Source organism: Nilaparvata lugens, chromosome 8, assembly GCF_014356525.2.
Source record: "Nilaparvata lugens isolate BPH chromosome 8, ASM1435652v1, whole genome shotgun sequence".
Lineage (NCBI taxonomy): Eukaryota > Metazoa > Arthropoda > Insecta > Hemiptera > Delphacidae > Nilaparvata > Nilaparvata lugens.
The window spans coordinates 28329633-28346610 of record NC_052511.1 but is presented as its reverse complement, the minus strand read 5'-3'; the positions used below and the strand labels follow the sequence as shown (position 1 = coordinate 28346610).

Here is a 16978-nt window from a genome sequence, read left to right as displayed (position 1 = left end):
ATATAATATCTTCCTAGCCAGGTCTGATATAAGACTAAACCAGAGGAAAGGTATACGTTAAAGATTGCTTTATTATATGACTAAACACTAAAAAACTTACATGATATCAAGGAAATAACAAGAAAAAAAAAATTTTAATTCAATAACATGTTTTATAACTAATAAAAATCAGAAACTAGTTACCGATATACAAATAATGGAGAAAATATCGTACAATGCAATGAAATAAAATTAATTGATTGATCGAGTAATTTATTTATACAGATTACAATAATTTTGTAATGGACAATTTTTCAGAGGTCAAGAATAGAAGACACGTGGAAAAGATGAAAGGAAGAGGAAAATGAAAATGATCATTAATGAATTAGTCAAGTAATACTTATGAACAGAGTTTTAATTATTTAAAATAATAAACAGAGATCTATTCATATCAGAGAAAAGAGAGAGAGAAAGAAAGAGAGTGAGAATAGGATATAATGTCTGCCTTTATTTTTGACCTAGGAGGGCGAAGTTAGAGCGCAGTCGGCCCTCTCTTACACTTGACCCTAGAGATAGAGATATTGATTTGATTGATTGATTGAGTACTTTATTTATGTAGATTACAATATATACTGGCTTATACACTTATATACAATAGCTTACAATACAGCAAAACTATAGATGAATTTACATAATATAGACTAAGAAAATAATTATTGAACTGTATATGATATGAAAAAGCAATTTGTAATATAATAACTATAGATAATTATATTGTTATGCATCTACATAATTGGCGGAGCTTTGGACATATCAATGTCCATTCTTCGGAAAGAATATTAAAAATATCCTTCCCACTAACTCTCTACCAAAACGTTAATTTCATAAATTAAACTAAGGGTTTATTTTTAAATGGAAATATTGTAAAAGTTTTAATTAATATGAATATTTAAGAGAAAAAATCTGGTGTGGTACACTCACACAACTTTCCTTGCTCATTGAACTGTAAGCCCCGTTCTTAAACGAGAATAATTTAGGGGAATAACATAATGACTGTGAAATTTGTCTAAGCAAAAGAGTGGACTGTATAAAGGGGTGCATTTGTAGGTTATGAAATTTAGTAAAGTAATCAGAGACTAACAAAATCCACATATAAATTTGAAAGGAGGAAAGATCCAATGTGCTTACATAATATGTATTGAATGAAAACAAATTGGCATGTACAGCAAATGGTAACTCAGGATTGAGATTGAAATAAAAAATACCAAATGAAAGGTTGAATATAATCACAAGTTTAATTAAAATGTTTGTAGTGCAATTTTAACTGAGAGAGCTATGAGAATTTTAAAATAGTTGATGATTAAAAATTAATTTAAACAACAGACTTGATGAATAATGAAAGTTACTAAATATTGAAAAGAATCACAATTCAAATTTAATTTAATGCTCAAATTGAAAAAGTGCTCAAGTAACAAATACAAGAGTAATCAAAAATTGAATGTAATCAAACTGATGTAATTACTGATGTACTATTTGAACTTTGTGAGACTATTTAAACTTTTAGATATCAAAATGAAAATACATTAATATGAATTAATAATTGAAAACAAATAACAATTATTCAAAATGAAGGTTAGGCCTACTAATTATTGTCAATTTTAAACAACTAAAAAGATACAATCATCAATGGAAGATGAAAGCTTAAAAAAATTAATGGAAAACACTCAATTAGAAAGATTCACTGAATATTAAGATAATATTGAATACAAGATTCACTGATAAATTAGGACAAGTCTGGGAAGATAAAGCAAATGTACTTTACACTCAAAATATCCAATTTAGAAGAGATAGCTCAAGATCTCTAACCAAAGTGGATATTTTGCTACAGTTGACATGATGTGAGAACATCAAAAATGTTAAATATAGGACTTAGCTCAGAAAGTTTAAAGTAGCAGCAGCTGGAGACGAACACCAGCGTGTCCACGCAGGTGGTGCAGATCAGGAAGAGAACCTCAGACCAAGTTCTGGAGATCAGCAGGAATGCAGGACAACTCTAGGCTGACAACAGTGAACCCCTCACTGTTATAAGAAACCGATGAAACTCCGACGAGGACACTCCAAAGGCGATGGCGAGATTGAATCCGAACATACAGTTGTAGTGTTACCAGATACAAGACGATGTGAAAGAAGAACTCGATTCTTCAATGAGTAGCATTGCAAAAGATCCAAATTGCAAGCTAGATGCGAGATCCAAAACATAAGATGAAATTGGATTGAACACTGAATGAATTAAGAAGTTTCAACACTGAAGAAAAATTTCATGTACACTGCAAGCTGTGACGCACATGAAAAACTTGGAATGAAGATAAAATGAAAACTAATGAATCAATTTTGAAACGGTGAACGGCGAGATGTATAGCGCAGATTGATCTGTCGAAATCAATACTAACAATGATCATATTTCCTAGAATCTACAAGTGGCCATGAAATCTCGACAGCAATACAAAAGGCAGTGGGTTGTAGACACTAAAAACAGCTGATAGAAAAACATCGTCTATAAACTTAAAAACAAAATAGATAGGTAACTTAGAAAATGGAAAACGGTAAGTGAGATTTAACAATGACGATAGGTGGCAACATATTTGAAACTACGATCAGACTTCTGTATATGTGTATATATAATTGTTTCAAGAGTACTTTTTCCTTTGTGCGAATTATGAAATTCGATGATTTTTTTTTTTAAAGTCATCAAAACAGCTGTTCTACAGATGAAATATCTCGACTATGTGTTTTTATGAACTGCTCTACCTACCTACCTCATGCACGAGAAGGAGGTTACAAAGTCCACTTCTCAATGGGGTGGACCCCCTATTAGTTTCCCAGAAAGGAAACTCATGCCAGTTGATAGAGCTGATAAATAACTATACAGGGTATGAATTTGAAAAAATTGGTCATGTCATTTTTGAAAAAATCGTGAAAAACATGGTTTTTTATTAATTATCCGCCATTTTTCTCAAGAATATTACGGAGCTCCTGCAATTTTCCCAGAAATGAGACTCATGTCAGTTGATAGGGCTTATAAATAGATATCCATGGTAGAAATTTGAAGAAAATCGTTAGAGCCGTTTTCGAGAAAACCTTGAAAAACATGTTTTTTTATTAATTATCCGCCATTTTTCTCAAGAATATTATGGAGCTCCTGCAATTTTCCCAGAAATGAGACTCATGTCAGTTGATAGGGCTCATAAATAGCTATCCTAGGTATAAATTTGAAGTGAATTGTTAGAGCCGTTTTCAAGAAAACCGTGAAAAACAAGATTTTTTAGTAATTATCCGCCATTTTGAATTAAATTCCATCGAGTTTCTTATTGTCAGATCCTCATGATATAAAAACCTTGAATTTGAAATTTCAAGTCAATCGGTTGATTAGGAATGGAGTTATTGTGTTCACAGACATACACACATACACACACACACACCACACACACACACACACACACACACACACACACACACACACACACACACACACACACACACACACACACACACACACACACACACACACACACACACACACATACACACACACATACACACACACATACACACACACATACACACACACCGCACGCACGCACGCACACACACACACACACCACCACACACACACACACCACACACACACACCACACACCACACACACACCACACACAACACACACACACACACACACACCACACACACACACACACACACACACACACACAACACCACACACACACCACACACACAACACACACACAACACACACACACACACACACACACACCACACACACACACACACACACACCACACCACACACACACAACACACACACACACCACACACACCACACACACACACACACACACACACAAACAAACAAAACATCAACACTCACACACACACACACACACTCACACACACACACACACACACACACCACACACACACACACACACACACACACACACACACAACACACACACACACACACACACACACACACACACACACACACACACACACACACACACACACACACACACTCACACACACACACACACACACCACACACCACACACACACACACCACACACACCACACACACACACCACACACACACACACACACACACACACACACCACACACACACACACACACACACACACACACACACACACACACACACACACACACACACACACACACACACACACACACACACAGAGACCAACACCCAAAAATCATCTTCTTGCACTCGGGGGACCTTGAAATGTATAGAAAACTTAAAATTAGGGTACCTTAGTTTTTTTTGAAAGCAATACTTTCCTCACCTATGGTAATAGGGCAAGGAAAGTAAAAAAAAAACAGAAAATCAATAAAGTAAAATAATTATATAGGTTGATAAGATCAAATCATGGATTAATAAAATGGAGTAGGCTGAAAGTAGATCAGGGTAATCAACTCTCAGTAATATATGGCAGTATGCAGTGGATAATTAAAATAACATGAGTTTATATTATATATATACATATATATATATATATATATATATAATTTATTCTATAACAGGTTTATAGTTTTGTACTGGTGGGATGGGTTGTCATGTGATCGTTCTAGGGCCGGACAGTTTCAATCATGAAATGTTTCAGATGAAACATCAAAGATGTTTTTAAAGTCAGGATGAAGCTCGCTCGGCTCTCGATGGACCTGATGGAAACAGGAAGTGCATTCCATGCACGACAGGCACTGACTAACTGACTAAAGAGGATTTTGTGAAAATAGTGGTTCGATGGTTGGATATCCTTAAAGTACTTTCTCTGGTTCTAGTATGTGAAGCATCTATCCTCCTACCTTCAGAAACCATCTTTGAAATAGTTCGCATTTCCATATTTCAAGATATCTCTAACAAGCTTGACTATTCGAAAACATCTTTGATCGGGAAGCTTCAATGTTGAACTGGCAATGTGGGCAGTGGTGATATGTTCATGACGTTGAAGAGAGTAGACGAAACGTGAACAATAATTTTGGCAACGCTGTAGTTTATCATTCAGAGTGACTTCCATATCGTTGAGAACAGAATTACAATACATTAAATGTGGGGAGATAAGAGATTGAACCAATAACAATATAATGTTTCTAGGGAGGATATTGTGCATTTTCTTCAATGAATGCATGGCTGAAAATACCTTTTTACATGTTTTGTTCACTTGTTTTGACCAGTCAAGAGTATTATTCATAATAATTCCTAAATTTTTCACTGAGCTACAGTAAGGAATGTCATTACCATCTACACTAATTTTGTGAATCGATTCAAGGTCAATATTGTTTATAAGTTGGGAATATCCAATTATAATGGGTTGTGTTTTGATGGGATTAAGCTTAAGGCCATTTTTCTTTGTTCATTCAAATATCGAATTGATATCTTGATTCATAATTCCAACTGTTTCATCTATTTTTGCTATGGGACAGCTTAAATAAATTTCAAGGTCATTTGCATAAGTATGGAAGTTGGAGAACTTAATAATGGAAGAAAGGTTGTTAGCATACAAAGTGAATAGGAGAGGGCCTAAAATTGAACCTTGTGGTACTCCATGCATAACATTTTTCCAATTTGACTTTTTTTCACCAACAGAAACACATTGTTACCTACCTAAGAAATAGGATTTGAACCAAACTAGGGAGTTGTGACTAAAACCAAGAATAGCTAACTCATTTAAAAGAACTTTATGATCAACAGTATCAAATGCATTAGAAAAATCAAATAGGGTGAAGATGGTGCATTTTCTTTCGTCCATAGCTGACCTTATATCATCAGTGAAACGAAGAAGAGCTGTCTCAGTTGAATGGAATTTCCTAAAACCTGATTGAAAGTTATGAAGCTTTCTATTGTTGTCTAGAAATTTTAAAACTTGAGCATGAATAAGTATTTCTAGCACTTTGGACAATGCAGGTAAAATACTGATTGGTCTGAAATCCTCAACTTTATTGGGTGATGCAATTTTATTGAGAGGGCGAACCAGAGCAAACTTCCAGTTTTCAGGGAAATTGCCTTCTTCAAGTGACTTGTTGAAAATGTATGTAATTGTTGGTAGAACAGCAAATAACATCTTCTTGATAAATTTAATAGGAATTTTGTCTACACCCATAGCATTACTATGAATACGTTGAATTGCTTTGAAAGTGTTTTCTTCTGAGATTGGATGGAAATGAAATTGATCAATAAGTGGTATATCTAAGTTTGTAACCTGCTCTTCAAGATCATTGATATGATTACCAATGACAACTTCGTGGCGTTGGTTGGAATGTGAAACGAAATGGTCATCTATATTGTCCAATGGTAAATCAATTTGGGGATTTGATTTCTGCTTACCAAGCCCGAATTCTTTTATTCCCTGCCAAAGGGATTGAGAGTCGTGTCTATTGGTTGTCATGAACGAATTCGAGTACCTAATCTTTGAGTTCCGTAATTCCTGTTTGACTCTATTTCTAAGGCTCCTATACTCTAGCAAACTGTCCTAGTCGAATTTCTTTTTAAATTTTCTATGTGCTTTGTCTCTACGTCCCAACATCTTTAAGTATGTTTTCTGTCATCCACGGTACTCGTCGTTCTCTATTGATCCTCCTTGTCACATAAGGTGCATGTTTGTCATACAAAGTCGAAGTCCAATTCTCGAAAGTCTTGACCATGTCATCAACTGAGGGTAAAGCTTCAATTTGATGCCATGGAGTCTGAGCCACATGTCAGAGAGTGAGAGAGTGAGAGAGTACCGATGGAACCAGAGAGATAATATGTAATACTATCATAATATGTAATACACTATATGTTTATACATTATAATATTTATTACACTGCTTATAAATATTCTACTGCTTATTTTTTTTAGTTGAGGATATAAAACGAGAAGAAAGCAAAAGAGCGTGATTAATGATGGGGGTGACAGACAACCAGAGAGAGATTAGATTAGATTTCTTTATTTATGTATGTTACAATATTTACTGGCCTACACTAATTCACATTGACGATAATGCTATTTATTCAATGAATTTTACAAAGTATAAGTAATTAATCAATGAGAATAAAGATTGAATGCAATTAGAATAACGATATTATAATAATGAGATGTAACTTCATAAATCGGCGGTGTTTCAACAAAGAATTGTCGATTCTCTAAGAAGGATATAAAATCCTTCCCATAACACACGACCGTGTTGTGATGAATTAGAGCTGTTGGGAATTATAACTCGAAGTAATGTTCAAATAAGAAACTCTACTTATTAAGTTAAAAATGTTCTTCTATCAGAGATTGAGACAAACTATAGCCTACTCAGAAGAGTTAAACACATTTTATTCAACTAGGTGATTGGAACTTGTAGATTTCACTTTTACAAATAATGGATTGTTATAGAGTAGCATTGGGAACCTAACGATTACAATCAATTCATTTGATGCTCAGCCTAAGCTTTTTGCCTCAACAATGTACTTTCTACTGTGAAGAGGACAATGCACTTATTCTTGGATTGGGTATGAGTAATCCACTATTTCATGATAGTAGCCTATAGCTATGATAAGCTTTTTGTCTGTAATGAAAAATATATTTTGAATGATGAAAGTTTTCCCCATAACATGAGAATTACACGAGTTTTTATCAACAATATATTGTTTCTGACATAGTGTGTTATATCTATAGAATTGACAGAAAGAATTCACTCAAACTGAATAACCAAGGTTATCTAGCCACTGGCTATTCTCTGAACAATATTTATTGTAGCTGTAGATGAGCAAACATACATCAGATAAGTTTAATCGTAACTACGCAATAGACTTTCAATGGATTCCAATAATAATTACATTTATGTTCAGTGACATAGAAATGGTCATTATTTGTTCAAACAAATGGCTCTCTCGATGTCAGATATCTCCATATTTTGTACCTATCAATCGTTAAGAATTGGTAAATGAATTTTCGGAAACTGACAGGCTTATCAAAAAAGCGTTTCATGGTTTGCTGGAAACTTTTTCTTGTTCAGGAACTCTTTTATTTTTCTTGATCAGAGTGGATTCGTACCGTATATACTGACAATATGAGGAAACATTTTTGACTGTAATTTCAAAACAACTGATTAATCCTTAATATTCACCTCATGTTATTCTTTTAGTTATCTCGTGTCGTTTCTTTGAATTTAATTTCTGTCTGAATTATATGTGGAATTGAATTATCAATAGTGTGTGATTAGTGACTGGTGAGACATGCACTCAAGAATAATCGAGTAAATGAAATCAGTGCAATTCAATTCACATGGAAATTAATCGAATTAACCATCCTACTGTCTCTCGATTGTTTGCAAACTCCCAAGTGATTTAATTTTCAAATTTGTAAAATAGAATAGATTTTTTTTGCTAAATAAATTGTCAGTGAGTCTGTGTGGCTAATCTTCAGTGTATTCAGTGTATCAAGTAAGTTTAGTTTTCATAGTATTTTGTATCGATTTTTTTCTGCTCCTAACCCAGTCTAATTCAAAACCCGAATTGGATTTCTGTATGTTATCAATAGAGTGTGTGAGTCATGCATTCAACAATAATAATTAAGTGAAAAAAATCAGTGCAGTTCAAGTGAATTGATCGAATCGACCATCGTACTATCTCTTGATTGTTTGCGAACACCCAAAAAGTGATACAATTTTCAAATGTGTGAAATAAAATACAACATTTTTCTGCTAAATGAATTCCAGTGAGTCGGTGTGGCTAATCGTTAATAAATTCAGTGTATCAAGTAAGTTTTTATACAATTTCTTAATCAAATTACAATAGTTTATTCACGCTAGTACATTTTACATTATAAAATCCGATATGATGATAACCAATTTTTATTTGTAATATATGCGACCATTACTACAAGGTTTTTATTTTATGAGATGAACTGATTTTCAAACGCGGGGATATGGTGATCCATTTATTAGTCCAAATTTAGAGAAATAGTGTAATAGAAGGATGGAGCTTATGTGGGCATCACCCTCAGGAAAAAAGTCATCCTGATTCTTCCACACACATAATTTTTGATGAATATTCATAGAATAATTCTATATTCAACTATAATTCATTAATAGTTAATATCTTGACTACATAATATTCCGGTCTCATGAGAATTATTAAAACAATTCTATTATGGGTTTCATGAATATTATTTTTAAAAGTTTCACTCGTTAGAAAGTTTTCACCCACATTTTACATTGAATAAATTTAGAATAAGATAGGCTACAATAGGACAATAATTTCATTGATCAGCTTAATATATAAAATTACACGGAACTTATCCAAACCCTACAATAAAAATACACAAAAAGACCTGGTTTCACGAAGCAATTGAGCCTCTTAAATTTTAATCTTAATTAAATCTGCGAGAACCACTCAGAGAAAATTTCTTTTGAAAAGAAGGCTTACTAGATTATTGGTTCTCAAGGCATTTAATCTTGGTAAAAATTTAACAGGTTTTGTGCAACCGGGTTGAATACATGAATTACGTATTTACATAGATATTATATGAGTTATTATAGGCCCATGATTTAGTGTAACATGAATTAATTAAATCACCTATGTGAAATATAATGATCATGTTATTAATATGAATAGGTACAAGTGACTTTCTATAGTTTAACGAGCTTGAGCGAGTTCTTACTTCTGAATCTAAGGCTAGGCGCACACCAGTTAGTCAAGAATAGACAAGACACGTTTGGTCACAATACTTCACATTGTTGCTTATGACGCAACACACACTGATTAGTCATTGCAATTAGACATGTCTTCATAAGCAACTATGTGAAGTATTGTTTCTGATCATGTCTTGTCTTGACTAACTGGTGTGTGCCTAGCCTAACGTCTAAACTACTGGACTGATTGAATGAAAATTTTGCATATATATTCTTAATTTACCGAGGATGATTATAGGCCTATTTAGAACTCGTCAAGATTTCAGTATGTCAAGTTTTCAGTTTGTCAAACGTTTTTAATTAGATCCTTGCGGAACACGGGTTACCTGCTAGTAGTCTAAAGGAAAGAATTGGCTTATATACGCACGGGATAGGAAATTCACGAATGACGCATCATCACGTCTGACATACTGAACTGATTCTTTTGAAATTCTGCATAAAGCTTCTTAATTTAGCGAATATGGTTATAGGCCTATTTCAAATTATACAAATTTAATTTAATTTGAGTAGGTCAAATTTTCAGTTTGTCGAGTTTTTAATTACACTCTTGCGGAGCACGGGTTACTTACTGGTCTATACACAGCTCCTGGCTAATACGCGTTCCCTGGAAAAAGATTTCCAGGTACACCTGATAATGTTCCTTGTATTTCGAAAACACCAAATTTTTAGATTCAACCACCATCTTTGTTCTCACATTGAGATTTTGCACAAAGATATAGGTTTCTGAAATCATGTTCTATAAGAATCACCCGTTAGATGCATTTGATTTCCGTATTTCCTAGCGGATAGGCGCGCATGAGGACACCGCAAGGATCAACATTTCAAACACTCATTATAACTTTTGACGTAATGGTCGGATTTACTCGTACTACAGCTCATTCTTTTCGAATCGTCGAGCCGGTTCAAAATCAAGTATCATAAGTCGAATTTGGTAGAAAAATAGATAATGTATCTTTGATTGTATCTATATTTTCATGAACAAAAAATGGCTAATTTCTATATTCAAAGGTGCTTATTTTGGAAACCCACAATGATAAGAAATTGTAGGGTACTTTGTTTTAATTTGTAGATTAGAATATTTTCTTGTATTTGACGTGAATGATTCATGGAAAAATATGATTGTAAAGTTTGATTTGCTCGTTTCAAAAAACGAAAAAATGAAATTATTTTCCGCATTTCCAAGTTTTTGGTAGTTTTATGATGAAAAAGAATGGTTGAAGATAGACTCGGGGACTAAGCTTATAGAGCATGAAATTCTCTACAATTTGAGACTAATTGCAAGCTCCTATCATGTATCAGTCTCATTTATAAGCTGTTGGTTATTATTAGAATCGTGAAAAATAGAAAAAGTGATTCGCCAATATTATTACCGGTATTGCTAATATTTTCAGAGCTGTAACTCTTAAATAGTAATCGTATGAATAGAATCGTTTTTCAGATTGTAAAGAGTAGCAAATTCTCTACAACCTTAAATTTAGAATTTTTAATATCGAGTATTCCAAGAGAAAGAATGATTTTACATTTCTAAATAACAACTATGCATAATTATCAGCCCCTGAATAATATTAGCAGCTCAGTAAATGGAGACTAAAAAAAAGAAAAACAGGATTTTGCACGACTAATTAAGGGAAAGCTTAATCCTCTCAGGATGTTAGTATACATAATATAGTAGGCCTACATACTACCAGAGACAAATAATCTAGGTAAACAGTAGTATCCTTTTTCTTAGCCTGGAATCACAAAATGCTCAATGTTCCCCCACTTCCTTGACCCTTATACTTTTATATTTTGTCTAATAAAACGCTTCCGTTTTCAAAAAAAAAATGTTTTATATAAAAGCTATAGGTCGTTCAAAGACCTTCAAAATGATTTACCATAAGTCAAACTTTTTTGATGTCCTATAATCTCAACTGTCCAGTTAATCTGCACAATTGCGTTTTTTCGCTAGGTGGTTTGATGTAAACTAACTGGTCTAATTCAAGGCAATTTTTTATCAGGAGTACCTGAAAATCTATTTGAGATAGAACGGACTACCTGGTCTCAGGTTGTAAATCACGCCCAGAGGGAATAAAAATCATCAATTTAAATAGTGAAAATCGAAAGATAATAATAGTTTAGTTAAAGATAATAATAGAAACAAAAATTCTTTAAAATTTCGATTTTTACGAAAATGTAAATTGTTTTTTTTTTATGTAACTCATCAGGATTCAATGAAGAAAAAGAGCATTGAATAATTTCATTTTATTTGACATTTTGTTACCCAGAAAAAATGCGAGTTTTTTTATTTTTCTGTCTAATGATTTGGCAAAAATCGCAGGAACTGGAAAAGGAACCGAAAATTCGAGGTTTTTGGGGAGCCTGTAGAAAGATTCAGGGCTAGAAGGTTAAATTTTTGTAATCAAGCTACCCAATACTCCAAAATAGTTGCACGAGAAAAATTAGCTTGTTCGGGGTAATTCCCCAAACGTCCCTTTTTTCTACCTCGTGACTGGGCTAGTACGGTACTTGTTTATTCCAATGGAAAAATACTGAAAAGCTCTAGAAGATCATAATATATATCTAGAAGATCAAGATAGTCTACCCACATCAATCACATATATGTTTATAGACATTCATCAAATGAGCCAAATACACTGTTCAGTTCTTGGACCATAAAATCGTCAACTTATAGAACAAAAATGTATATTTGTTCAACTACTTTTTATTTTCATAATGGCATTGAAACAAATGAATTGACAGAATATTCCACGGTTTATCCATGAGCTGTTTCTTAGGCAGCAGCAGATAATAATTGTTAGATAGTTGTTTCCTGAGTAAGCAACACATCAACGCATGCCTTGGTGTAGCATTTCAGTTCTCAGTGAAGTTGAAATTGTCACATTCATCAGATTATCGAAATCCGTCCGAGTTTAATGTGCTTTCGCTCAATGTAAATGTGTCATAATAGCCGTTGTGTTGTTTTAGTGCTGTGATCTAGAATAAAATTGAATTTTCTAGTGGTAGTATTTAATTATCAAGGAGCCTTAAAACGGTAATATTATTTTAAAATAATATACGTTAGTAGTGGCAAAATAAAATTAATTAATACAAGTCATAATAATTGAAGAGTCATAAAATCTTCAAATTCACGACTTTGAACATTTTTGTGAGTAACCAAATCAGTACGCACTTCTGGACAATGGGGAATGATAATTGCCATGAATGCTGTGATATTGTTGTTTTTATAAATTTAGTTTTGCCATTAACGATCAAATTAATGAGAAATCAATCTCAGCAACTGTTTTTATCTGAAATAGTATTTTTGTTGTGGAAAATCTCAATATAGCAGTAATATGAATTAGATAATACGCTGTACTTTATTATCTTTTAGGACTATTTTAGCTTTTATTTCAGACAATTTTAATCAGAGGGAAGCTAATGCGAGTTTTTATCAAATCAAACTTCTTATTGATTATTTATTCTCAACAGATATTCCATGGACATTTACCTAACTTAGGATACTTTAATTCGGATACTGGACTAGCGAAGGGTATGTTGCGTATGTAAACTTTCATCCATGTAACCATTCTAATGGTTAATATTAATTTGATTTGAATTATAAAAATAATTATAGATTAATGAGGCAGTTATAGAAGTCAGTCTTCAAAATTATAGTGCTGGAAATATAAAAATTCTCTATAATATCATAATAGTCACATTTTTAAAGATTTACAACTATTGATCTACAAGTGGTAGCTTTTTGGATTGTGTATCCACATTGGATACGACTTAAAAACTCGAATTTGATACCTAATTCCTTAAGAATTAAAATTGTGCGATTTGTCCACTATTAAGCTTTTGATACAGAGATATTGCCCTTATTTTATCATATTTACTCCAATCTTTTAATAAATTGATTGAGAGACTACCTTATTCATCAGTTTTGATAGAATGTCTGATCAACTTTTAGAATTTTTTAAAGTTGATGTAGTGTGAAAATCTTCTCAATTTTCTCAGCATCAATAAAGAGAAATATTTCTCCAAATTGTACAAATTTGAATAAAAATTGTTTGTATCGAATTGAGTATTGGAGTAATTTTGCATTTATTACTCTTCGCACTTTGTAATGAATGACAATGATGAGAATACATTAATTTGAAGGAATGGTCGACTATACTTTTAGAACTCTTTTATACATTGTTTTTTAGACACGGAATTTTTCTGCTATGGTGCCATTATCAAGTTTCAGAATAAGAACTGGAATGGTAATAAATAGTTCTACCAAGAAAATATCGAGCAGTACTGGAAGATACGTACAAAAAAGAATAAATAAATATATGAACACCTAGTTATAATGCGGAAATTATATTTCCAATGTTCCAATTTTGATATCTTTTCAGTACATTCAATTCATGCTTGATCCATTATTTTACAATTTGTTTTTCTTATTCAAAGTGTCGACGCCATTTTAAATAGATGATTATTTCTCTGGAAATTTGCCTTAGCTAATATAAGGATTATTTTTCTTTAGACATTTTTTTTAATTGAAAAATGTTAGTATTATCAGACTAGAGATAAGACCATTAGGATACTTTAATAATTGCAAGGTACCTGTTTCAAATTTTTAAGTCACCTATATCCATTGACCAAACAATCGTTGCCTACTTGAGTACAGAATTTCATCTACATTTTATGTGTAAAAATTCCCATTTTTTCAAATTTAACCCTCGATAAACTCAAAATCATTCACCAGACTATTATTTCCAATTTAAATTATTGTGTGCTTAGTTATCTTCTCACAGAATCGATTAACAGCTTAGAACTGTTTAAATGCATTAATTATTTTTGTTTAAATTCGTTAAATTGCATTAATTCGATTTATTTATTGTTTGTTTCAGACCGTTTCAAATGGATTATGCAATTGTGTACTCACTACTCCTACTTGCGTTGGTTTCACTGGCTGACCCACAAGTACATTATGATCCTACATGGATTGTTCAACCCGCGAATATTAGAGAGCTATTTTCTTTGGAGAATTCTCATGACAGGAATGTAAGAGACACCGGTACCTCCAAGTCTTCTTCTTCAAATAACGGCACCTTCTCTATAGAGTCTGGAGTTGGACCAGGAATTTGCCTAAACGTAACAAGGTAAGAATATTTAAAAATACAATTCAGTAGTATTTTCATCGGTGACCGGAAGAACATTGGGACCAGGAATTTTGACACCAACTAGGAAAAATAAATTTGGGACCAAGTCTGGGGTTTCTACCTGCAAAGTGATTAGCAAACAATAGTCGGCCCTTTCGACAGGCTCACACGCTTCTGTTATTGAATTGAAACCATTCATAGATTCATTTTTGGAAAACGTTCTGTTTACTGAGACATCACAGACATCTTCAGACGGCCTCCTTTCCAACATACTATTAGACCTAAGCTTCTTGATCTAATAATAACTAGAAATTCATATTCTCTTGATCAAGTACCGAAAATAATAATTCAACTGTATAAATCTGAATAAATAAATAAATATAAAGTACAGTAAAGTGAATAAATATTTTTATATAGTTGAAGAGGCCTGCAACTCACTAATCTTGCTAATCCTAGTGTTCAACGCCTTTGTGTTGAAGAACAATGTCCAACTACCTGTTGTAGACACCTGATTCTACCTGCGAAGACCCATACTCTCTTATGTCGGAACCCTTTAGTCCCAAAGAGTAGGCTATTGTTCTCAAAAATTATTGGTCCCAAAGTTCCTAGCACCATTTTTATGATGATCAAATTTAAATATAAGTATAGCATATAGTATTTTATGGTTTATTTGATTAAAGATACGCGTAACTTATCATCTCTTCTCTCCATTCATCTAATAGAAACCTTTGTATTATCATTAATCCCCTTATCATCACCCAGACTCAAAATACTTGCCTTTGTGAATAAATAAATAGATAACGTACATGTTGAATTTGGCCCGCCAAAATTTGACACCCATTATCTTGGCAAACTAATACCTATGTCAAAAAGTGTGAGTTTCATGATAAAAGATGGCACTAGGCGTCAGGCAGTTATCAATTCCAGTTCAGCTTAACTCGTAGTTCATCATCCTGAATAAGCAGTATAAATAAAAATATTAGATCAATGAAAATAGAATAAATCGAAACAATTGAAACAATAATCAAATTATTATTTGTATTATCTCAAATCAATACTCTGCAAAAATAAATAGCCTAGATGTTGCAATTTATAATATTATGTTTTTGTAAATCAATGAACCTATTATGATTCTCATCTAGTCAGCCACTTTACTTGGGTTTTCTTACTCAATGAAACAAATTACCAGTTCTAATGAGATTATCATTTTTAATGAGAATATCATTTTTAATGAGAATTCCTTATTGATGACATCAATGTTCCGATTCAATCAATGCTGACACTTTAGAGTGAGTTTCACTATAATGTATAGGCTATTATGTAGCCTATTCAGCACCATAGTCTATTAAGATCCTGATAAATAAAATAAAAAATACTATATTCTTTAAATAATTTATGGTAGTTATGGAAGATAGAAATTGATGATACTATAATTCATGAATGATTCTTTTTGAACTATTTTTGAGACACTACAGTGAAGTTTTTGAACACTTTTTGAAATGGATTTAAAAATCCGAAAGCGCTTCACACGTGAATACTAGTATTTAATAACTTTTATTCAAAAACGTTACTGTTGTGTCGTCAAAAATAGTCACAAATGTCGTCACAAACTTGTAAACAAACAAAAAAGTTAACTAGCAGTTTGTCATGGATAGTGGAATAGATGAGTCATAAATTATGTTGTGTATACCATTTTGATAGTTTCACTTATTTTCCACTCAATGTGTCCCAAAATAATAGGAATTTTTGAGGAATTCATTAAAAAAAATTAGAAGAGAAAAATGATATTGTGCGCAATAATTGGAAGTTCAAAAATCACTGTGGGCGCAATTCGATGAATATCACCCTTTTATTTGTAATGCTAGGCATCCGTTTAACTTATATGGTTAAACCTTTCTAATGATACCATAGATTACCAGCTTCCATGTCGATTCTATGATCAAAAGAACCAACATTCAAAATATAATATTTTCCATCAAACCTGAATAAGAACTGGATCCTGGACCATATATTGAATCATACCCTATGTGGTTAAATTATAGATGAATTTTAGACAACTCATGTTGAGTTATAATCTTCGTAATCAGTAAACTGAAGAAAAATACATCGATAAA

The 16978-nt window shown here is 32.7% G+C and overlaps 1 protein-coding gene across 7 annotated transcripts in view; it reads left to right on the top strand.

The window, feature by feature from the left end:
* LOC111062469 (multiple epidermal growth factor-like domains protein 11) overlaps positions 1 to 16978 on the top strand; it is a 68085-nt gene that overhangs the window by 25861 nt on the left and 25246 nt on the right. Inside the window, exons 1-3 of one of the 7 annotated variants that reach the window (XM_039434436.1) lie at positions 7761 to 8801; positions 13204 to 13264; positions 14613 to 14864. In XM_039434436.1, the coding sequence (XP_039290370.1) occupies positions 14623 to 14864 (242 nt within the window). In that variant the 5' untranslated portion in view covers positions 7761 to 8801; positions 13204 to 13264; positions 14613 to 14622. Of the gene's footprint in view, positions 1 to 7760; positions 8802 to 12573; positions 12881 to 13203; positions 13265 to 14612; positions 14865 to 16978 lie in introns of those variants that run through there. The other 6 variants (XM_039434438.1, XM_039434437.1, XM_039434435.1 and 3 more) reach the window with 6 other exon arrangements.